Source organism: Dicentrarchus labrax, unplaced genomic scaffold, assembly GCF_905237075.1.
Source record: "Dicentrarchus labrax unplaced genomic scaffold, dlabrax2021, whole genome shotgun sequence".
Taxonomy (NCBI): domain Eukaryota; kingdom Metazoa; phylum Chordata; class Actinopteri; family Moronidae; genus Dicentrarchus; species Dicentrarchus labrax.
Window position 1 is genome coordinate 26,373,305 of NW_026136721.1, and position 24,478 is coordinate 26,397,782.

The window sequence follows — 24,478 nt, forward strand, 5'->3', positions numbered from 1 at the left end:
GGTGGGGGCTGGAGGGAGGGAGGGAGGGAAGGAGGGAAGGAGGGGGAGCCCAAATTAACACTTGACATTCAATACGGTCAGGTCCTTAATTGGCCGGGGCCTTCCTGAGAAGGCAATTTTCTATTCCCCAAACTGCCCCCGCACTGCGCCATGTGCCAGTGTCATCTGTGTATGTATGTCTACATGTATATGTGTGTGTGTGTGTGTGTGTGTGTGTGTGTGTGTGTGTGTGCGTGTGTGTGTGTGTGTGTGTGCGTGTGTGTGTGTGTGTGTGTGTGTGTGTGTCTCTGTGTGGAAAAGAGAAATTGCATCTGTGTGTAAGTATGTGCTAAAGCAAAACTGAGACAATGTGTGTATGCATATATCTGTGTGTGGTTGCGTGTGTGTGTGTGTGTGTGTGTGTGTGTGTGTGTGTGTGTGTGTGTGTGTGTTTGAGCCCGGGCCCTGTCCTGAGAGAGGCCCTCTGGTCCCTTCCCTCTCTCTAATGAGGCTGGATGAATTAGCACTACGTGACATGATTTGAACAGCGGTGGCGCCCCCCACCTCTCGCCCCTCTCTCCCTCCCTCCTCTTTGTCCTTCTCCCCTCCTCATCCCCTGCTCTTTTTTTTTGTTTTTTCCTTAAAGCAGTGACAGGCATCTGGTGGCCAAAAAAATGCCAGGAGCAACCCCGCGGCTCTCGCCTTTATGCGTGCTGCTGCTGCTTTGTAACACGCCATGTACACACAAACAAACACACACCTAGACATTACACACACAAACACACACACACACACACACACACACACACAATGAAACACTTTTGCCTTACTACCGTTCCTTTTCCACTCACGCACACGCAGACTCACTTGCACTTCCCTGCGGATCCAGTTACAGTTGATGTTATTACAGCTTTCAACCTGAGAGGTATTAGGCTTCCTTTAACAGATCTGACAGCATTTACAACACAGGCAAGTCGACGCCTCTAATCGCCTCTGTGACTTCAGCCTATTACCAATTGATCTCAAAGAGAGCCTGCTCCTCACCTTCTGACTGATGCACAAACTGTCGGATCCTTTTCCTCTTCTTTGTCATAATGCGCTATCTTTCTTTGCTGCTTCATCCTGTAAACTTGACTGCTCTTTAAGTGCTCTCATTTCAGTGCTCGTTTTCATTTTTTTCCCCGCAGTAAATCTCACAGCCGTCTCCTTATGATATTTTTTATTATTTATGTTATTGTGTTATATCTGGTCACCCATTGATCAGGCACAAAAGATCCCCTTTGCCCTCATGAGGCCCCCGTTTAAGCCACAAACAAGGTGCTGAATTTATTAGCTTAATGGTCACGCAGAAAAAATAGCAGTAAATCTAGGTGATAAATCCCTTGTTGCTACCCTTTACAAATCTAAACTGATCAACAAGCTGCGAAGTAATGGCCTGGATAAAGGAAACAAAAGCTGCAGATTTTTTTGTATTTGGAGGAAACATAACAAATGGATTAAATGCCATGAAATATTAAATGCCAGTCAGAGTCACACACATCATGCAGCGAATGGTGCTCCAACAAAGCACTTATCGCTGAGTGTGTTTCCCGACAATGGAAGAGGCAGCTCAGGCCATTTACAGAGAAAACATCAACATAGAGAAAGCAAGTGTATACCTGTGTGTGTATGTCTGTGTGGCTGTATGTGTGCCTGCAAACATGCGTGTGTCAACAACACAAAACACATCTTTTAACACACACTGAAAAACAGAGCTTTTTCTTTACACAAATTCTCACTTTGTCCCTTTTTAAAAGACTGAAGCCGTCACTTCAATTGCACAATAAATGTCACAAGAGGCGGACAGCCAACAATGTGTGGTGCCAGAGGTCATGCATGGTGACCTCCCACCCCTGGCTGGTTGCCGCGGATACAGGGTCAGACCAATTGATGTGTATCACAGTAGGCTAATTAGATCATTTGTGAGTTAATTGACATTATAGATTGTGAGAAAGTGAAGTGAAATGCTGCTCAATATGTGATCGGCTCACATGCAGACAGGTTTAATTCAGCTGTGTGTGTGTGTGTGTGTGTGTGTGTGTGTGTGTGTGTGTGTGTGTGTGTGTCCAGGGGCCACATTTAAATGAACAGGTATTCTCAGTGACAACACACACAGTGCCCATCCCATCCAGCCCACACACGCACTGTGGTATTTCATTGCACTGCGTATATATACACACAACACATACTCACAAAAACAAAAGCCACCCAGAGTCTCAGTTTGCCAGAAAAACATGAGCTGTGGGATGCCAAAGCAGCTGCATTTAACAGTGGCCATTAAATGTTATTAATCCAACAGCGCAAACATCTTTACAAAGTCAGCAGAGAGCACAAACAAATGCTTGCACATGTTGCTTTAACACTTTGCTCACAAGAAAAAGTAGCTAATGAGTTTAGACTCAAGTTTTTCAGAGAGTTAAAATGACAACGGAAGCAATTTACACAATCTGTATAGAGAACATAATAGGAGTGTGCCAAAGCAAGTATCTATGCCTGTCGAACTGAATCTCTGTGTGTGTGTGTGTGTGTGTGTGTGTGTGTGTGTGTGTGTGTGTGTGTGTGTGTGTGTGTGTGTGTGTGTGTGTGGGTGGGGGTGTGTGTGTGTGTGTGTGTGTGTGTGTGTGTGTACGTTGGCTACAAGCCTACCACAGCCTGTACCACTAGCCTCCCTTCTCCAGAACCTCCCTAAAATCCTCCCTGGGCCTCCAGTAATCAAGTCTCCACTGTAAGCTGAAGACAGAACAGAACAGAACGGAGCAGAGGGAAGAGAGATAGACGCAGGGTATAACATGGGAGCGAAAAAGACTAAGAGAAAGAAATGAGACAGAAAATAGTTGGGGGTGGGGGGGTGCTCTAACTCCTCCTCTGCCTCCTCTCCTCACACACACACACACACACACACACACACACACACACACATTAAGTCACAGAGTTCAGCGTATGCATTAAGAGATGTAGCAAGTTCTCCTCACATGTGAAATCACTGTTACCTGTTGAAAACCATTTTCTTTGCACAACAACTTTGGTAATTTACCAGCACATCGAAAATGTACAATACAAACACACACACACACACACACACACACACACACACTCAACAGTACATTTCGGATCAGCAGGGGGAAAGAGACCGAGTCAACTGTGAGACCTGAACAAAATTACCATGATTATCCATAACCATAAATAAGCCTGATGATGATGATGGTTTTAACAATAATAATAGCAATTCACCCTGAGTGCTTTTTCAAATAACAGTGACAGCATTAGCCACATCGCCAACAGAAAAATGAAAGGCTCGGTGCCTTGAGAGCTCTTCTTCGCTGCCACTGCTGATGGGGCAAATTGGCAGGCAGAGCGAGCAGACAGGGGTCCTTAAGACGGATGTAAAAATAGTAGGCTGTCGATTTGCCCGTTGTCCTGGCACGGTTCCAAGGAAAACAAAATAACAGGAGTTGAGGAATAACAGGAAAAGGGAGAAGCCGTGGTGAAAGTATGCCCAAGTTCCTGTCACTTAGCACAGGTCACACCTAATGTCACCTTCCTCTGGATGCAGAACGGGAAAGAACAGCCTCTCACAACAATGTCTCCGCCATATGGTCATGTCTTAAAATACTACAGGCCAGCGCAAAATCCATATGATTCCTCTGGCTCTCTCTTTCTCTTCTCACTTAAGTCAATTACGTGTGATGATCCTCTCTGCCGGTGGCAATCTCTGGGTCACCAAAGCCAACATGGGCCCCTCCCAGCTCTCAACACCCCAATGACCCTTGGTACTGCCACTTCACACACACATACACACACACACAATTTTATTTCAACCCTTTCATAACTGCCTGGACCTTGGTGACAGCTGCTGCATTCCTGCCGTGTCAGAGTGTGTGTGAGTGTATGTTTGTGTGTGTGTGTGTGTGTGTGTGTGTGTGTGTGTGTGTGTGTGTTGCTGCCCTGGCCCTGTGCTTATGTCCCCTTCATTAGCCAGTGGCGGGGTGGTGACATCCTGAGCGACTGGCCCTTCAAACACACACTTCCTCTTCACACCGGCGACTTCTCCCCAACTGCAGGAAACTACCCAAAGACAAATAACTAACAGCCATCTTTTGAAAGAAAGGAAGAAAATGAAAGAAGGAAAAACAGAGTGAAGAATGGTGTTCAGTTGCTTAAAGAGCCATCAGCAGAAAAGAAGAAAAACAGCGGTGGGGTAAAAATATATATATATGATCAAACTAAAATAAATCTCTAAATAACACTATAAAAATGTGAAAAAAATATTAAAGAAAAAAACATTATGCATTATTTCTGTGGTCTAATCACATGCCACACACGGCTGCCTCAACTGCCACACTGAACACTACATTTATTTAAAATGAATCAAACCTGAATAAACCTCACATAATCTCCTTAAAGTTACATGTTTCTATTCAGGTTGCAGGTACTTTATTGATTATTTTGCCGAAAGCAACTCGCATAATAACAGTAAACAAAGAACAACAACCTAAATACACATGCCCACACAGGACTAAAAGCAGTCCCTGGGAAAGACTCAGCTATAGTAGATTTCACCACTCAACCATCTGATAAGAACAGAGCAGATGGCTTTGCATTTCTATCGTTCCTCAACACACACACACACACACACACACACACACAGAGAGAGAGAGAGAACGCACAGCATACTGCTCTGCCAGACATATGATAAAGAAAGCCTTTTGACTTCCATGATAGTGTCTCTACGTTATGTATCCTCCCCATTATTCAGGCTTTCACCATGGCGGTGAGGCGGCCGTCTCCTCAGGAAAAACAGGAAACAGCTGACATGGAACCCGTGAGTGATGCTCACATGATGCTTATTGATCGCTGGTTGCCCCGGGTCTCACACACAGAATCAGGGTCGGTACGTAACCATAACACTGGTCCTGCAGGGCATTACTGCGCGGCTACAGAGGTTACTGTATGACCCGCGACACACATGATCATGGCCATGTGAGGGGCGGATTTAAAAAAGATTTATTTCTGTGGGCAAGATCATGCATATAAGATAAAGCTGAGAGTAAAATCTGGTTATTATTTTTACATAAAAGCAAAAGATGGTGAGGCAAAGAAAGGAGAATGGAGGTGTGTGCACGAGGAGTTGTATTGACGGATTTCCTCAGCAGTCTCCGCAAAAGCAAAAGCAAAATAAAATCATGGATATTGATTTTATACGCTTAAACGTAAATGTGTACTGTAGATGCAATAGGAAAATATTCATTAAATGGCATAACGCGGAAACAAATTATACTAATGTATCATCATATTTCAATAAAAATGAATGCTTGGTGATGCAAGAAAAAAACTGATTTAAGAAAGCCAGTAAAAAATGTTGCGGACGTCATATCTCCCTGGTTGGTGCCTGGGTAAATATAGTGGGGACCACAGCATGAATGGGACCTTGTACATCCTCCTACTCCGTCAAACTAGATGGGTTCTTAATAGTGCACACACACATACAGTAAATATACAAGTAGCTGCAGCCACTTTCCCACTCAATTTCTCCCATTGCTGTGCTCTCTCTTGGAGAAATAATGCTGCCTTCAGGAAACACTCACATCATCATTGTTGCATTTGCACAAAGACTGAGCGAGGTGCCTGCTCACTGAAAGCCACAGTGGCCTTTCTCTGCACTGCTCGTGTTATCTAGCAGCCTCTAAACTGGCCAGTAGCATTGCAATAATTGCGTTAAAGAGTGTAAGAGCCAACCACAACTTTGCAGTTAGAGACAGGTGCTATCAGTGGGATTTGTTCTAGTGAAGAAGTAGCTTCAAACGTTCTCCAATCAAGACCACAAAGCTCGTCACTTCCTCTCATTGGAAAAACACTTGGCCTTGTGTCGTATTATAATTGGTAATCCTTCAAACGCATTAAACGTGTGCAACGCCCAAAGTGGTCCTTTGTTACACAGGTTCAATCACGAGCCTACTCTATAAAAACAGTAGCTGCAGAATAAAACAATCCGATTTAGCATGTGGTGGACTGGAGGTGGAGATAGAGATTTGGTAGGAAAGATAAGTCGAGAAGAAGAGAGAGAAAAGTAGGGGTTGAGGTGTGGGGAATAAGAAGAGAAAGGGAAAGCGGGTGAGAGGAGAAGGAGAAGAAGAAGCAGTCAAAGACAGAGACGTAGTAGAAGAAGAAAAAGAAAAAGTAGTAATGGGGGAAGTGGTGCGTGTCTTTTCTGCAAATCTCCTCTTTCACCTCTGCTCTCCTCCAGCTCTCCAGCCAAGGCCAGCCAAGAGACACTTCACCTCGCACCCACACACACATGGAGCCAGAGCCAACACGCAGAAACACACACACTCAATGAGAGAGAGGACACACACACCCACAAAACTGCACACGCTCAGGCTCATGCACACACACAAACACACACACTCACACAACTGGCATATGAGTATTTAGCCACCCACTCAGAAAAATAAATGGCAAAAGCACGGACACAAATGCCTTAACGCACACATGCACATGCATAAACTTCAGTGTCAGAACGCAGACACACATACACACTTGACACCAGATACATGTACGTATAGGCATCCATATGCTCTGTGTGCAACGACCCATCAAAGACAGACATGGAAATAATAACAGTTGAGTGTAACGCACACACACACATTCACTGACTGTGGATAATTCCACACATATGCATCAAATCACTGCCTTCCAGTCCCACACAATGGTAAAAAGCAATGCATATGCACCACATATGCAGCATGCAACACGCTTGTACCCCACAGTGTAAAACAATGTGTGTGCGCACACACACACACACACACACACACACAGTAAGTGTATCAGTGTGTTAATGGGCAGATTAGCGCGTTCTGTGATCTGCACTGAAGAGGATAATATCAACCTCATTTCTTCAGTCAGACAAAACAAAGCAAAGCATGTTATTTCACAAATATGTCTGACATTGTGCCCTGAGAGCTAACAGCGCTCACTTTGCAAGGTTTGACATAGACAGACAGGACTCACTGCATTAACAAAATTTATAAGCTAATAGGCGAAAAATCAACCAATATGATTGTGACAATGATCCAAACAAAATGTTTAAATATGTCACAAAACATGAAAACGCGAGAAAATAGATAGAAAGATGGAAATGGAGGAAATGAAGCTGGACTTTGGAAATTTAGAGAATATATATTTTTTTTAAACTATAGAGCTAACATATTTGTGTTATCAATGCCAAAATGCCTGTATGCTGTTTAACAATTCGATGCAGTATTAAAACCAGGCATTATGAGCTAATCACCGGACAGCAATCCTTTTTTTTAAGGTGGAAAAAAATTTACATTACTGATAAAAAATTTAGAGATATTGATTTTATTACAATCCTTTACTGCTTTTTTGTTCAATAAAAAAAAAAAAAATTCAGGATCTTAAATTTGCAAATGCATGATACAGTATGAGGAAAAAGAAAATGCTGCACACTTTTTCATTTGAAATTGAAAAAAAAGGTACAAAGTGGCAAAATGCATGTGAAATTTAAAGAATGCAAAAACTTTACATTTAAAGAAAATGTATTATTATTATTATTATTATTACTATTATTATTAATATTATTATTATTACAATTCTACATTTATTGCTAATGCATATTTCTAGATTATAAAGCTTTGTATTGATATGTGGATATAAAATGAGCAGGCAGCACTGAGAGCAGACAGAAGCTGTAGTGCCACTGTACCTCTTCCAGGTCTCGGCCCATAGTCGACCTGTCGCACTTCAAAGGAAGCCGCGTTACAGCACCCTTGCAAAAAGAAAAGGAAGAAGCTATTTTAGAGATACTTTTGGATTGAAGACAGACACTGATTTCTTTCTTTCTTTTCCTCCGAGGTCTGCTGTAAGCCTGGGTGGCAGCATCAGATCCTCAGGTGGAGGTTTACGAGCTTTTGTAACCATGAGTTGTTCCCACATTCCTCCGGCTTGGAGCGGAGGGGAAATATAATACATATAGACGCGGCCTACGGCTGCTGCATTGTGGAGGAATTATCCCTGATGAACCAATTAGGCTCGTAGTATCACTTAACTCCGGGCTTTTTAACTTGCAGGGGTCGATATTCATAGCCACGCATGTACAGCAGCGGGTCAATTAAGCCTCCAAATATTATCACTCCGTAATGTCTGGGAAATAATTCAACTCCTAATTAATGTTTGTAATTTTTCCTCCATAAAAACAATTATGAAAGTTCCCTCTTGCTGTGTTTTGCAAAATGTGCAGCGATTTCTGAACATTAGGAAGCTGCGAAAATAGGCAGTATTTATCGAATCCATTTAATTGATTTCATTTAAATTGCATGCTGTTCATGTTGTTTCCTGTTGACACCTGCGTGGATTATGGAGGTTGTGAATCTGCTGTGTACCTAGCAAAAAAAAAAAAAGTTTCTTCAAAGATTAAAAGCCTATTAAGGCCTGTTATGAAAGGTGTAAATTATTCGCTCACAGTCGTGCTTTAATCGCCACTGTTGTTAATTTCGTTAGATCAGAGAAAAACGCAATAATGAAAAACGATTTCACGTAGATCTGTTATCAATATGCAATTTTAACACCACAAACTTAATAAAACATGAGAACAATTATTTAATTCCCCTTTATTTTTTTATTTCTTTCTCCAATTTGTACCAGTATCACCTCTAGCCAAAAATGTGTAGGGGAAGTGTTTCATTGTCTTGAAAACATCTTAGTGAATATGGAAATAAATTCATTTATTCATTCTGAAATAAATCATAATTACAGCCAAAATATAAAATACACGATAAAGAGTTGAACACAGGAGCAAATCAAAAAGGAAATCAATAAATTCCTATTTGACATTTGTTCTCAAATTGACTTCTGTTTTGTTTAAGTCATTTTTTTACGCTGAAGGAGGCAGGTGCTGCTTTTTATGGCTTGCCTGCGCTATTAAACACCGTGTAGAAAATGAAAAAAAAAAAAACACACTCAACATGAGCTCTCCTGATTCATAATTTGATCATTAAAATCTTTTGCTTTAACCTCTTCTTCCATCGCTGACTGATGTTTATGCACCGAGATGATCAGACACCTGCTGTAAACAATGAGCTTATTAATGTCATTTCAAGTGTGGCAGGAAAAAAAAAACTGTATTCATTGAAGTCCTATTTTTTCTAATTTCTAAAGTCTTGCCTTGTGTGTGTGGTTTACAAGGAATGTCAAAGGTGTTGCCTAATGTTTTGGCTTGGTGTTGCCCTGGACCTCTCACCACAGCCGCATCTGTCCTAAACGCACTGCGCAGAGCAGTTTCGGGTCTCTATCGATCAGATGGAAATATAATTTGGCCTAACAACGATAAAATACCGCATCCCTCGTGTCACCCAGTTGATCTTTAAGGGAGAGAGGGAAGATTTTGAAACACAAGCCCATAACGCATTTCTCTCCTCCAACACCCCTGGGTGCGCCAGCCTCGGCAAACACAAAGTCATTATCGGTTAGATTCCAAGAAGGCGAGTCTGTCAAGGAACAGGCTTCCTTCGGAGAATTTATGTCATGCCTACTAAACATGGGAAGATGTCTTCTAAGTGGTGCGAGGAAGGATAAATAACAGCGAGTCCCACAGCTGATTATATTGAAACAACGGTGCGCATTTGTAAAAAGGATTGGGGATGCAAACGTGGGGTCCCAGCAGATGCTGAGAGCAGGGGCCCATCCACCTGCTTCATACCGGGAGAGGAGAGAAGAGGAGCGCTCTCCTCTCTGAATACAATGCACCCGGCTCTCCCAAATCACTTATCAATACTTTGTATGATCGGGGGGGAGAATTTCAGGACAAAGGCTTGTTTAAAAAAAGCAAATAAATATATATATAGCCTATGTGATGCTACATGAGAAGTGCAAAGATGCGATTAATTTCTCCAAAAAAACGAATGTTTGGTAAAGAATAGGCTGAGTGGAATACAGAAAAGGGAGTTTAATTCATTAGGAAACACGTAACAACATCGGAAAGGATGCTTTTGGAAGAGAAAAGTTACATCGGAATATGTTTTAGTCTCTACACATCGGTTTCACCTTCACGATTACACCTTTGGGATTTAAAAAACAAAACAAAACACAAACTCTACGAGCTGTAAATACCGTCAAGGTGACAGAAAACATTTCTCATCATTTACAACATAAAGCCGCGGCGAGGCTGTTGCGCAAGAGCCGCTGTGGCCTGAGTGCGTAACAGCATGTGCATGGTACGGAGAGGAGAGCCTGCAGGTCCCGCTATGATTAACTGCAACCTAACAACCATCCTCTATCTTTACTGTCTCCCCCTCACACACGTGCGCGCGAACGGACGCACACACACACACACACACACACACACACACGCACACACACTTGCACAAAACTCGACTCTCACTCCTCTTCCCTCTCCTTACCTGACATTTATCCGACGAAACCACAAAATCCTCCCCCCCCCCCGCCCCTTTAAAAATAACTCTCTTGTTCTAACTTGGGGAGCTCCTTGATAAGAATAATACAAAAAGAAACTACTAAACAAGAGAGAAATTCAGCGTAACATCCACGGTAATAGGCGAGAAATGTCGGGAGGAAATGTGGGCTTTCCTCAGCCGGTGCAGGCTATCCGTTATCACCATTACTTTTCCAGGCGAGCCTGTGTTCGTTCACGGCTCCTCTGCTGTTCTGCAGCCGCGCAAGGGGCTTCCTGCCTCGGCCACATGAAGTCAATTAGGCGGTCCCAGAGGGGTGCCCCTTCCCGAGTCTTTATCGGCACTGAGGTTACCAAAACACTGCTATTGCTTGCTTTTAAACTCCACACCGCTCACAGACCAATTACGGAGACTTAAGCATGTATGTAACGAATCTGGACATGGGATAATCCATCAAATGGTGAAATAAATGAATTATCTGATATTGTGAATATTTTTCTGCAAAGTGTGTTTTTTTATTTTAAAATAACATAAAATATACTGTTCTGGGTTATTTTTGTAGAGCAGACAATTACTGAATTACTCAAATTAAAAGGGACATTAATGGAAACACTGTCAGGCATGGTGTGTGTAAAACAACAACATAAAGACATACACACAACAACATCAAATCTGATATATTCCAAAAGTGGGGAAAAGTCTCAGAAATGCAATAGCACTTAAGGATTCTTAATTTTAAATATCACAAACAAAACACAACCACCCCAGTACTTCCAGATACACACACACACACACACACTAACACACATAGGTACAAACTCTTTCTTTTTCACACACAGACCAAGAGGTAGTAAGAATCACAATAGCAAAGGTCTGAACATACTCCATGAGAGGAAAAATAAAACTTTGGTCCTTGAATAGACTGCAAATGTGGAAAGAGGGGAAGGGGAGAAGAGAGACAGAGATGGAGAGGACGAGGGCTTTGAGGCTGAGTTGACGTACCTGCTGGGACATTCTGTAGAGAAGGTTGCTGTCAGTGCTCTGCTGCTGCCATGTCCCCATGAAGCCCGGCTGCTCAGCACTAGGCGGTCTGGTGCTGAACTGCATGGAGCTTTCGCCTGCTCCCTCAGCGCTGCTGCTAACGATGCTAATGCCACCCAGACCACTTCTGTTGCTGCTGCTGGTGCTGCTGCTACTGTGGCTACTGGAGGGGATGCTCGTGCAAACGCCAGCGGTGCCGGTGGGTCCGTTAGCCTTAGCTGGAGGTGGCCTGGGCGGCTCCGGGTCTGTGCTGGGCTCTTGTGGGACTGTGTCGCACTCACTGCCTCTCACATCCAACTCTGCCTCCTTGGACTTAGACAGAGAGAGGGAGAGACAGAGAGAGGGAGGGCAGGAGGGATGTGGGAGTGTGAAGGAGGAGAGAAGGGAAAAAAAAGAAAGTCAGTGAAGGTGGGTTCTTTTGGGGTCTTGTTGCTTTTTTTTCATCTCGTGCGGGTCCTGCTTCTCGAGCAGGAGGATAACAGTGAGAGGGGAGTTGAGGGAGTAGATGTGTGTGAGGTTTCTTGGCAGCCCTGGTGGCGGAGGAGTGTGTGTGGAGTTAATTCTCAAGAAGAGAGAGAAAAGAGGGCTCGCAGTGAATCTCCTCAGGGGCCCGTCTTGGACAGGGCAAGATGAGCAGAGCATTGGAGGTGAGGAAGGATGAGGAGAAGGACGGAGGTGAGGAGGGGGCCGATGAGAAGGTGAGCGAGAATGGAGTAAAAGAAGAAAAGAGGGGGGTTATGGGAATTAGCAAGGAGGGGTTGCATGATGTTGCCCGTGGCCTCAGTTTTTGCTTTAATCCATCTGTCAGTCATTTTGTACTTGGACATGGCCTCAACGCAAACACACTAACACGCACACAATGAAACACATGTTTACCCGCATGCATGCACACATTCAGACACGGATATGTAGGACCGTAAGAGAAAAATTAAAAAAGTAAGAAAAAGTTGAACAACCAAGGAACTGCCGTCAGCACACTTTAACACTGAACACATGCACACATTAGGATAAAAAAAAAAAACTATGTAATTCTATAAAATAAAAAAATTCTAATGTAATAAATAAGTCTCAAAGAAATAAAAAAGTACACTACATTCTTAACATAAAAAAAGCAAACAAACAACAAAATGTGAAAATGTAAATAAGCAGTTTCACAGAAAACATGAACATCAAACAAAATCTGTGTTCAAAAATGCAAAAAAAGGAAAAAATGTTTCTAAATATAAAAAAGTCCTGTGAAAAGCACCATATAAAGCAAACAGTTGAGCCAATAAAATTCATGAATGTCTCTTACCATCAATTCTGTGCCTGTCCCAGCAAAGTGAAGATGAGGTGTGGGAGTGAGCCACCGCTATCCAGCTCTCCCTGCCTCCCGCTCCTCTCTCTCTCTCTCTCCCTTATTCTCTCTCTCTCTCTCTCCCTCTCTGTGATTGTGTCCCTCTCTCGACGTCCGTGCCGTGCCGCCTGTCCTCTCTCTTTTTCCTCTCTCCCTGCTTCTCTCTCTTTCTCTCTGACTCCTCTGTACTCAGCTGCAGCCGCTGAGGAACTGAGCTGAGCGCCTGAGTCTCTGTGTGTGTGTGTGTGTGTGTGTGTGTGTGTGCAAGAGCATGTGAGAGCAAGCGAGTGAGAGTGAGAGAGAGACGGTGGCTCTCTGAGTGTCTGTGTGTGTGTAAGAGGAAAGCAAGCCTGTGTGTGTGTGTGTCGGGCCGGTGCAGGCTCAACTGAGTCAACTGTGCCGCTCCACTCTGAGATGTTCAATGACATCGCGCTGCACGCTTCCTCACACACACACACACCCCTCCTCTGTTAGGGGGAGGAAGGTGGGGGCAAGCGCCATCGCAGAGCAGGAGAAGGAGGGAGGGCATTTGTCCCCCCTGCCTTATTACCATTTGCGCTGCGAGACGCCGGCACATCTCAGAGCAACTTAGTTCCCCTGAGGGACCATCCTGCCACACACACAAACATGCACACACACACAGTGCTTAGCAAAAGAGTTTTTACCTTGAAAAAGAAAAGAAAAAACAGCTTGAAGAAAAGCATCACCATTGCAGACTGTTATCAAGTATTTGTTTCTTTGTTTTGAAAAATTGAAAACACAGGATTACATTCAACAGAACGGTTCTTTGATCACAGCTGAAATTGGTTCTATTTCTGATTTGTAGGGCAGCAATATATATATTTTTTTTAAATAAACAAAAATCAATAGAGTTGTTATATCTTTCAAAAATCTGGTGCCTTTGTTTGATTTTCACCCACTCTAATGAAAGACTAATGGAACGCAGGCAATCTGCCACCAGCATATGAACACACACAGAGGTGCACGCACACACACACACACACACACACACACAGGAAACCCCCTCACCTCCCCCCCTGCGGAGGCTCTCAGATTTTAATTAAGAAAAAAATGAGGAAGAGGTTCCATTTTAGCCAAATTGGTCCCCACAGCAGCAAAGGTAAGGGGATAAAATGAGGGATGGAGGAGTAAAGGGAGGCAGACACGGAGAAAAAGACACACAGGAGGATAAAACAAAAAAAAGAGGAAGGAGATCTATGCTTCCTTTGACACAGCGTAGGACACATCTCAAACAATGAAGACATCCCCCCCCCTCCTCTTCCCTTTAAATCTCCCATCTCCTCCCTGTCTTTTCACCCCACCATCATTAGAGAAATGACAGACCAGGTGCCTCAGTCCGCAGCGAGAGGGAGATGTCACTGTGATCTTTCCACCGCCGAGGAACAAAAGAGAAAGGGACAGAGAGAGAACTTCTCTCCGCGGCTACATTAAATGGCTTCTGATATATAAAGTCACTTCAAATTTTGTGGTAAATTGCTGCAGACAGGTGCTTGGTTGGTCTGTTAAAAGCCTCTTGTACGGTCTACTAATGGCAGTATACTCTTAACCTTAGCTGAGATTATTACACTAGTCGTTACCGTTATGTACAAGGGATTTCTGTGCACAGGGAGAAAAGTGTACAGTGTGTGTCTGACCACTTTCAAAGTGTACAATTGTGTCTTTTGTCTCCAGCTCAATTTACATCCACACTTCTTTCTCCTTCTCTGCCTACATCCTAATCCTTTTGCTTTTGTCTCCTGTGATGCTTTTCTCCACTTCTAGATCTCTTTACCTCACTCTGTCTTTCTTTTACTACACTCCCCCCTCCCTCTACTTCTCTTTCTTTTCTTTTCTTCATTTATCTTTTTCATAGTGGCCTGCGCCTTGTCAGAAGCCACAAGCAGCCTTGTCGTAAAAGGCGTAATGTGTCACCTCCTGTCCATGTACCACACGCTCCGCTCTTAACAACTTATTGAAAAGGTAATGCACAAGGCTTGGGCTAATTATATTAAGTGACAATTTAGCGGCCGAGGTTCCTTTTTGCTTTCCAGCTCACGCTTCTCTCTCTCCCTCTCGTCTATAAATGTGCAAGTCTGTGGGTTTGTCGAATGGCACTCAGTGTTTCAAGTCAAGCTGGTGGCTCAGCTTCTGACCTGGCTGGTTAATGGCTGTTATTTGTGGGAGGGAGGAGTGGACTCTGCCAATGTTGCTCACTCTCCCTCCACATCTCTCCCTCTTTCTCCCTCCCCCCCTTTCCCTTCCTTCCCCCTCAGCTCTGCTGATGGTAATGGCCATGATGACAGAGGAAACGAAGAAGAGACACAGAAGTAAAAAGTAAAAAAATACGGAGATGGAGAAATTTAGGAGGGAAGCGGGAAGGAAGAAGGAAATAGAAAGATAAAAAATGCTGGGAAGCAGGTAGGGGCCTCGAAAAAAAGGATGCAGGAGATCCTCAGGCTCCTTTATTAAAACTATTATTGTGCAGGACTTGAGAATTCCCCCCGGGGCAGGGGTCCATGTCGAAGCCCATATAATTAACTAGAGGCTCAGCTACGGATCAATTACCAGACAAGCAAGTGATAGCCGAATCAATGGAAGATCATCAGGCTCGTTATCAGTGTTGCAACTCATTAGAGGAAAAGTGAGGTAGAGAAAGAGGAAAAGAAAAAGGGGATGGGGGAGTGAGGGTGGTCCGGTGAGGCAGGAGGGGAGTGGAGGGTTGGTGGCAGCGTGTTAGCCCAGAGGCTGATGAGTGTGTGTTGGATACTGGTGTGTGATGGGTTGCAGTCCTCCTTAGCTGCCAGTGAGCAGTGACAGGGGGAGCCCTGTATGACAGAGTGCAGCCCGCTCAGTAGCAACAGTCACTGAGGCTTGTATGGATCAATACAAGTGTGTGCATGAGGTTAAAGCTCTGCTATGGCATCCTTATTCCCCAGTGACTCACACGCTCAGTCTGGGGTACAATCCTACAACCCAAGCAGTCAGAAAGGGATTGACAAGATTGAAGAGTTACAGAGCAAAGCCTACATTTTCAGAGTCAAAATTGTAGGAATATGTTACCCCAAAAATGTAACCCCCCATTCCTAAAAAGGTGATGAAAGCTGCATTGTATGTCATTTTAAGAGATAGAAACTGAAATTATAATTGAGTTGATTTGATTCTGTCATAAAACACACACACAATCCAAATATTCCCAAGGCAAAAAACAAAAACAATGAATCAGATACAGATACAATCCAATATGGGATCCAGAAATGCAAAGACAACAAATATAAGATAGAATAACATTTTAAAAACTATAACACAGAACACTGAAGCAAACTCAATTTGTTCAGTTGATCAACAAATATTTTTAATAATGGACAAAAAAGTGTGCAAAAATTGTACAAGGTAATTGAGAGCCATCCTGCAGCACTATCCAGTGTCCAGTCTTCTGCTTGCTACATCCCAAATCTTTGTGAAAATGCCTACAATGTATTAAATAATCAAAAATGATCACTTCTGCGGTGACTTGAGATTTGAATCATTCCACACACATTGAGGGTTTTTTTCTTTTCTGTTTTTACAAAAAATGAATTGGGGTTTTTTTTTTCAATTGATGTTATTAAAAGAATATATTCTTTGTGAAAGAATGTAGTATAAACATTTTTCATCATTAATTTGGGGAAACATGAGCTCAGTAATTATAAAAAATATGAGTTTTTGAGTAAGCCCTGTCTTCCTTTCATATTTTGGTTATTTCCTGAACAATGCATAACCTTGAGTAAATATAAAATCTCGATCGATACACTTAGGCCAACAGAGTGAATTTATCAAATAATTTTTTTTAGATGTACTTTGGTACCACTATCCATTACATCAACACATTAACTGTTATACCTATTCAGTTTGTATTCTCCTGTTGTAACTGTTTTTATTTTCAAGAATTTTGTATGCTGCTGTTTATTAGACAGAAAATCACAGGAATAAGACAGGGCAGCAAGCTTAACTTAATTTAGATACAATACAATACAATTAGTTCTGTGTACTGTATGCAGTATGGCAGTGGAACTTGTTCTATGTGTATCAGGCTACTGTATAAAACTTTGAATTTTAATTCTTAACTCTATACATTATACCACTTACAATGGCATGTAATACTGCAATATATTCATTGTTCTGTGATTGGTGTGAAGAGATGTAACATGCTTTAAGTATGGTATAGTATATGATTCCAACTAGTCACAAGTTGTAATTAGAAATACAGATTAATTGTTTTTTAAAAAAAGTATTGAATGCATATAGAGCATGTCAGGTAAAACAGAGTAAACCAAGTGCACAGAGTAAAAGTGAGACCTAAAACATTCTTGACATCTTGGTGCACTTTCTGTCCTTGTACCATAAGCTAGGTGTGTTTCAGAAGGCACCCTCCATCACTAAGCCCACATTATTATACCCATCAAAACTCTTAGCACTGTCTGTTTGTTTCCCAAACATTGACATTTAATGGGTCAAATAGACCAGAAATTGGGTGCGACAGCGCTGGGTTGTTAGAACAGTCTCAAGAGAACAAATTCTCCTTTCTGCACTGTTAAGTCTTGAGAGGATAAAGTACTGTACCTTGCTTTTCATTTTCTATGCAAAGTGAGAAATCTGTTCAAGCCAACAACAGTGAGTATGAAACAGATGCAGAGGTCATCAAAAACTCATAATTACGCTGGTCTTTTGTGTTATTTTTCTGTGTTTTGTTTTGTTTTTTGTTCTTTGGAGGAAAGATAATTTTTCATGGAATGAAATCACAAGTGAGCAAAACTCAAATTGGCCTTTTACACACTAAAACAAGGGCAAATGGAAGGACAGAAGCAGAGGGCAGAGAGAGAGGAAAGTGGAACAACATAATTTGCGCAGTGATGGTGATTATCTGCCGCAGTAACAAATGGTTAAGGCCAGTAGAAAAAGGTTGATGAGTGTCTCTTTGCTGGGGAGAATGAGTCTCAAACACACAAAGAGAACACTGGTTCACTTCAGGGTGCTACACAAGTTCATCCTCTCAGCTGTTTTGTAATCCAAACTTCTTTCCATATTAAAAGCTCAGATTTTTTTGGCCATCTGAGGTCAAATTATTCAGAATAAACAGACCAAAATAATAATAATCACGGTTTAACACTGGTGGGAAGTGGCATTTCCAAAAGAGTGAGTGCAGCCTTTGTACAGTATACTAGAGACATAAGCAGGAGCACATGGCTGAGGGCTGGTACTGTCGGTGACCTGATTTGTGGACATACAAGGATGCTCACACACACTCAAACAGGCAGTGTGTGTGCATGTGACAAGGAATGGCGTGTCGATCAGATGGCACAGGGATAGAACTGTCACTGTTCTGCTACCACTACGGGGCCACAAGACATCATATGACACCGACAGGAACAGCCGTTCACTTGTGATAACAGGAGAGACAGAGACAGGGAGAAAGACGTAGTAGAGACGAGGGCACCCAAAGGTCTTAGAGGAACAAGAGAGCCACATGATTGTCTGTGTCACTGATCACTGCAATCTGGCCTCCACTAATAAGTGCACCTTTGTGAAAAAAAACAGAGGCAAAAAAACCCAAAAGAAAACCCACGAAGCGTTTACTTCAAGTCTGAGTTATTTACAATTTTCAGCTGTAGTTGTGGTAACATAGAATGGCAAAAGGTTAATCGCAGAGAGCACAATCTGCTAATGCCTATTTGGCAATTCATGACCTAATGACACATGTTATGTATCAAGTGCTCCACGTGCTAGTTTTGTTTTTCCAAGAAGGGAAGACTCCACTCATGAGGTCAGGAGACAAAACTACAATTTTATCAGTACCAACACAACGACTGGTGCACATGTGGAGCCACACACACACACACACACACACACACACACACACACACACACACACACACACACACACATATATCCAGTACACATGAGCACCTCTGACCCTGCAGGCTCTGAACTGACCAGACCATTGTTCTTCTCACCAAATTACAGCAAATCCTACCACAAGCTGTCTGCCTCCCTCACTTTACCTTTTCTGCACCGCACTTTCACCCTGCCAAACGCATTCACACCTATTTTAGTAGTACCCCCCAAATAAACTCTATAGTATAATATACCAAGTGCATCTTCTAGGGACAGGCTGCAGCTGATAATTTTCTCGATTATTGGAACAAATGTCCAAAATTTGTATGTGTTGCTTGCTTGCTTGTTTTGTCCAATCAACAATCCAAAACCCAAAGACATTCTATGTACTATAAAAGAAGAAGCATACAACCAAATATTCACATTTGAGAAGCTGTACACCATGAATTTGGGGGATTTTTGCATTAAAAAATATCTCTGTCAAACAACTAATTCATTAATCAACTAATTGTTTTACCTTAAGAATATACGTTCTCAATTTACCACCTGCAAGAAAGCAAAAAATTTTTTTGTAAGTCCCCAAGAAAGAAACCATTCTTTTAATTAATACAATATTGTGCCGTTTAGTGATTTATTTATACTGGCAGCATTTATAGGACAAAGAAAACAAAGACATCACCAAAGATATTTAGGACTTTGGATTTACTGGATGTATGTTCTTTTAGCCTATGACCCTCCAACCAACATGGGTTGAATCACCAATACTTTTAGAACTTCTTACGTAAAGGGAGGGTCACCTTAAGCGCAAGAACAAGGACATTATTTCTATGATGGAGAGTGCAGCTGCAGGAGGCACAGCGGAGCACATTAAACAGATTTTCCTGGCAGGTTTTGCAGCCAAAGTTCAACTAAATTTAACTTTAACCCCACACGCTGACCTCCACAACTCATGTCGAATGAGATTCTGGCATTGCCGGGAGGTGGACAATTTGTTGTTGACAATTTTACTGTGGAAAAAGTTAATTTGTGCATCTCTGAATTGCTGGAGTTCTGTTACTCAACTCCTCAATCCTACCAGGACATGAGCTGAAATAAATAAAATATCAGAGAAAAAGAATATTGTGATGTAGTCTGCAGCATTCTAGTTAGCTGCTTTGTAGGATTATGTGCACTACAGTGTGGTGTGGTGCAAAAGGTTACATATGAACCAAGAGGTGTGGGGATACTGTGTGGGAAAGTGAAGAAAGAGGAGGAGAAGAAGAAGAAGAAACAGATGGAGAAGAAGTTGAGTTCCATCACTAGTCTATTGACTGGAGTGGATTCGGAGCATTTCACAGATGTGTATATCTGGGCACCCTCATCCTTCTGCCTTTTCTCCCCCTTATTTCCTCCACTAACTCCACAGTCATCCACGCTCACACTTGGATAATTCTCTTCTAATCATCTCTAGCTCTTCTCCTCATCCACCCTCATTTACTTCCCTTACTCTCCCTCCCCTTCTACTCTTTCTCTTCTCACCTCATCAGACAGGCCTCCACCTCACCCCTCCACTGCCTCCATCCCCTCGCTCCTGTCCTCTCTCACTGACCCGTGCTCCCCCCCAGTCACAGGGCGTTGTGTCTCTACCTGCCAGGCTCCCTGACAGCCCCACGTCCCCCCTCACCCCCTGAGAGGAGACCGCCTGCCCATCCGGAACGCTGCCGTGGCAACCCTGCCAGCACCCCCATTGTACAGCATCCCCCCACCACCACCACCACCATCAACCCGATCTCCACCGAAACCAGCACTGAGAGTTTGATAAAGTCCTTCTCTTTGCAAACTTCCCATCTCTCATTATTCTGTTTTTTACTCTTCCTCTCTCACTCTCGCTCTAGGATTTTACCCCTCTGACCTCACTAATATATCTTTACCTCTTTTAGCTTTCTGCTCTCTTTGACACTAACTGAAACACTTTCTTCTCTTGCTGAGGCCCAGATAAAACAGAGTGTAATGCCAGTGGTTGTTACTGTTACCTTTATAACTGTTCGCTTGAGGACTACTGTTTGTTGTGGTGGGACAAAATACTGACAGGAAATAAAGCACCAGAAAAAGTAGCATTAAATTACCCGAAATTGGCGGCCCAAAAATGTGATTTTCTTTTAGTTGTATTGTATTTGAGGACTTGATAATCATGTATTCCCAACATCAGATATTTTGTTGTAATGGAAATTGTGAGCGGCCTCACCCAATACGATGTTGTTTCAAAAAAAATCTCCGTAAACACGGCGTCGTTTCCAGAAATATCTGCGACCACACGGATTCACTGACAACGACCCAAAACACTGTAGTACATATTCCAGCCCTGTATGTGGCGCTGTGACGCCGCCACACCGGAAAAGAAGCCATGGAGCATGCGCTGTTTACAAACAAGTAGTAGAAGTCCGCCATTGTTGTTATGTCATTGTTATGACGCGTCTAGTGGCTGCGGCTGAGGTTAAAGGCTAGAGAAGTGAGGCTAATACGTCATTGTTTCGGGAAAAAATCTGTTTCGCCGCCCTGACGACTCCGGGCAATCAGGCGTTTTCGGATTTTCCCACTCTGGGACCCGTTTCCAAAAAAATACCGTTTTCACACCCCGAAAATGCCGTATCCGTCTGGACGCGAGGCCGATACGCTAAAGTATTTATCTGGAATCCAGAAAAACGTATTCGTGAGGACAGGCCCTTAATGCTGCTAGGCTAGCAAGTTTCCTTATGTCCTTTTATGGTGTTTTCAAACCTGCGCTTTTTAGTCCAGTTAAATCGGTTTGTTTTCCCCCTTGGTGTGAATCGTTTGGGCAGCTGTGAGCACAGTAATCGCACTCAGGTGCGGACCAAAACAACCACACCGAGATCCTTGAGAGAAGGTGGTCTCAGTCCGGTCCCAAATAACTCTGAAGTGGCGGTGTTGAACTCAGGATGAACTCCCAAAGGCATAAAAGGTTGCACACACAGATTTCCAGGAACAAGTTCACTAATTTTAGTTACACCATTTTGGCCACATCAGAAAAACATGCTAACGTTTCAGCCTCATGGAACTCTGTGGTTTCTTTGTCGAGGAACATGATCCAACCTCAATCCGACCCAACTACCAGGTGAGCAAAACGGCTGCTGTAGCCACGTGTGTCTACCAAACACGTCTTCAGTTCAACATGTTGATGATTAGCATGTCATTTTACACGTTGAATATATTAAAAAGATTATACAGTCTTGTGCTTCAAGTCACCGTTGACATTTTCTGTACCAAACTAAGGCCAAAATCTTTCCTTAATCTTAATCAAGTCCCCACATAACCATAAAGGAGCTCATAATGTGACAGTCATTACAAGCGGACATTGTAAGACCGGATATTTTGGTGGAAAATGTCAGTGAACGTTTTACTGACACACAGTACAACATTTCCTCATGTTAACAGAAAATGTGTTTTGCTGTGGCTGTATTGTTGTAATTTCTACTAGACGGGGTTTTGATGACTTGTGTAACTTGTTGTGTTGCCACATAGGAAATATATTCCATTTGGTCATAAAATCTGGTCAAAAGCCTTCCTGGAGTCACAGAGTTTAATGATGAGCCCAAAAAGACTGATAAATGCTAGGAGCCAGAGAAAATAATTCTGGCCACTTCCACAAATGTGACAGGAGGATGTGAAAGTGGGATTTACGTTTTGTTTTAATTCAAGTATTTCATGCTTCACTTTTACAAGAGAAAAAGTCTCAAGGATGAGGTCTCTCTTTTCCTAATATTATATCGGGGAAACTTCCCCAGCGAGACAAGTCCTTTCCCAAAACCAGGTGTGGGAAAAGAGGGAGTCCTTTATGGTCAGTGTCATCTTATATTCTGCATTTGAAATGAATAATTTCTGTCCAATTGAGACAAAAATGCAACCAAACATGGATTTGTCAGTCTAATGGTTATGTCTGGGTATGACTGTGTGTCCAAATGTTTCAAGAGACATCAGTAACCAGCTGTGCATCTGCCAAGTGGTGAGGTAGTGAAGTAATGGGAATCACACGTTATACCGGTTAGCCTTTGTGAGTAACAGGGAAGTCCACGGCTGCTTTTGATAAAAAAAAAAAAAAAAAAATTCAATGACCTCACAGAATTTGAAATTCGGCCCAAAAGAGCTGTGTACCATCTGAGTCCTCCTCAAAAACAAATGCTGAGCTGGGAGGGAGGTGGGAACAAAAAAACATGTGGGTTACATTAGCCAGGGGAGTCTTTATTTATGGCACACACATGACAAGGAACATAACCGCTAACAACACGACAAACACACAAACACTTGTGACTCTCCCCGGCCAAAAAAAACTCCCAAATAAATGTCACACAAATCATCCTGTGGTAGTAAAACCACTTAGCAAACAAGCAACAAAGTTTTGGTTTGGGACTTCATTTCCGCGGAAGGAGAAATTCAATCACAAACAAAAAGTTGGGTTTCAATTCTCACTCTCAGCACATCCTTCTGCTCTGTTTTTCCTCATCTTTTTTCAGCTGTGTGTGTGAAGAGGAGAGAAGTAGGAAGTGCAGCTTCAAAAGTAATATATTTTTTATTTTTCAAGTTCTGCATGTTGTCTGCGCCAACCGAATAATCGGCGCATTAAAAAGTCATTTTAGCTTCTCTTCCAGTGAACCCATAGAGAGGTTGCAAGTGTAAAGCTCATCGCAGTGCCCTCTCCTAATCCAAACCTCTTGTAATTGAATACTATCCCGCAGTTTAGGCAAAAATCAGCTTAGTGAATGCAGAGAGCAGAAAAAAAATATGAAGAAACGATTATTATTCCACCATCAGGTTTCAATTACGAGGAGGAGGGGGGGTTAAGTGAACATCAAGTCATATTAAAGTATATAGGAGGCCACTGGCATTGGGAGACTTTGTTGAAAGCTCTCGTGTATTAACACACATTCTTACACGTGGCCAAGTTACATTATTTGATTATTACAACCGTAGCCACAGGTTTGGCGTGCAGGCTTTGAGTTCCAGCTCTCGCCTTAGAACCACTTCCACGGAGAACAAGAACCTATTAGTCTGAAAACAGTGATGAGAGAGAGAAAGATCTCCTGTCTACATCTGGCATGCACGGACGCCAGAAATCCAGCTGTGTGTGTGTTTGTGTGTGTAAGGCATGGGCATATATTCCATCTTGCGTGTCTGCGTTGCATTGCTTTAATACATAAGACAGATTTAATGACAGAATGGACGTGAGGCTCTGTGTAATGAAGCTGCATTGTAAAAATTTAGATTCAAAAAAGTGGCTGCTGTTCATTATCTTCCAGTCACTCGTAAATCACCTCAAGCTCCTTTAATTCTTGTCTGTTTCTGAGCGTTTATGTTCACTCTGCTGTCTGCCTCTCTTTCTCTTGCAGTCAATCTTTCTCACTTTGTCCTCACACACCAACAAGCCAGATTCTGTCACCTGTCTCTGTTCGTTCTATCACTCCCTGAGAGGCAGAGGGATGGCCGCCGCATTCCCAGAGGCAAGACATAAAGAGCTGTGAATGGATGGATGGACGGCAAGGGGGACGAAACCAACGACTAAATTATTAAGTGACACTTCGCTTCGCTTTGAGACACACGCACACGCACACACACACACACACACTCACGAGGCAAGCGGGTGAACGCATTAAAACAGTTAGCCCCCTGAATGCACCCGACAACTCGACTACACGCTAACTCACGTCAAAATCATCAAACCAGGCCTAGGGCTCTTAAAATTTTTACGCTACTGCTTGAAGGGACGTCGTTGAGCCTGGGAGGCTTTCTGAGA

The 24,478-nt window shown here is 42.8% G+C and overlaps 1 protein-coding gene across 5 annotated transcripts in view; it reads right to left on the bottom strand.

Moving 5' to 3' along the window:
* The window catches only part of bnc2 (basonuclin 2), a 164,946-nt gene that overhangs the window by 83,413 nt on the left and 57,055 nt on the right, over nucleotides 1-24,478 (bottom strand). For 2 of the 5 annotated variants that reach the window (XM_051386490.1, XM_051386496.1), the window contains exons 2-3: nucleotides 11,448-11,798; nucleotides 7,742-7,804 (exon numbers count right to left, since the gene is read on the bottom strand). The exons of 1 other annotated variant lie outside the window; for it this stretch is intronic. In XM_051386490.1, coding sequence (XP_051242450.1) covers nucleotides 7,742-7,804; nucleotides 11,448-11,798 — 414 coding nt within the window. Of the gene's footprint in view, nucleotides 1-7,741; nucleotides 7,805-11,447; nucleotides 11,799-12,780; nucleotides 13,228-24,478 lie in introns of those variants that run through there. 2 more of the 5 variants (XM_051386491.1, XM_051386492.1) reach the window with 2 other exon arrangements.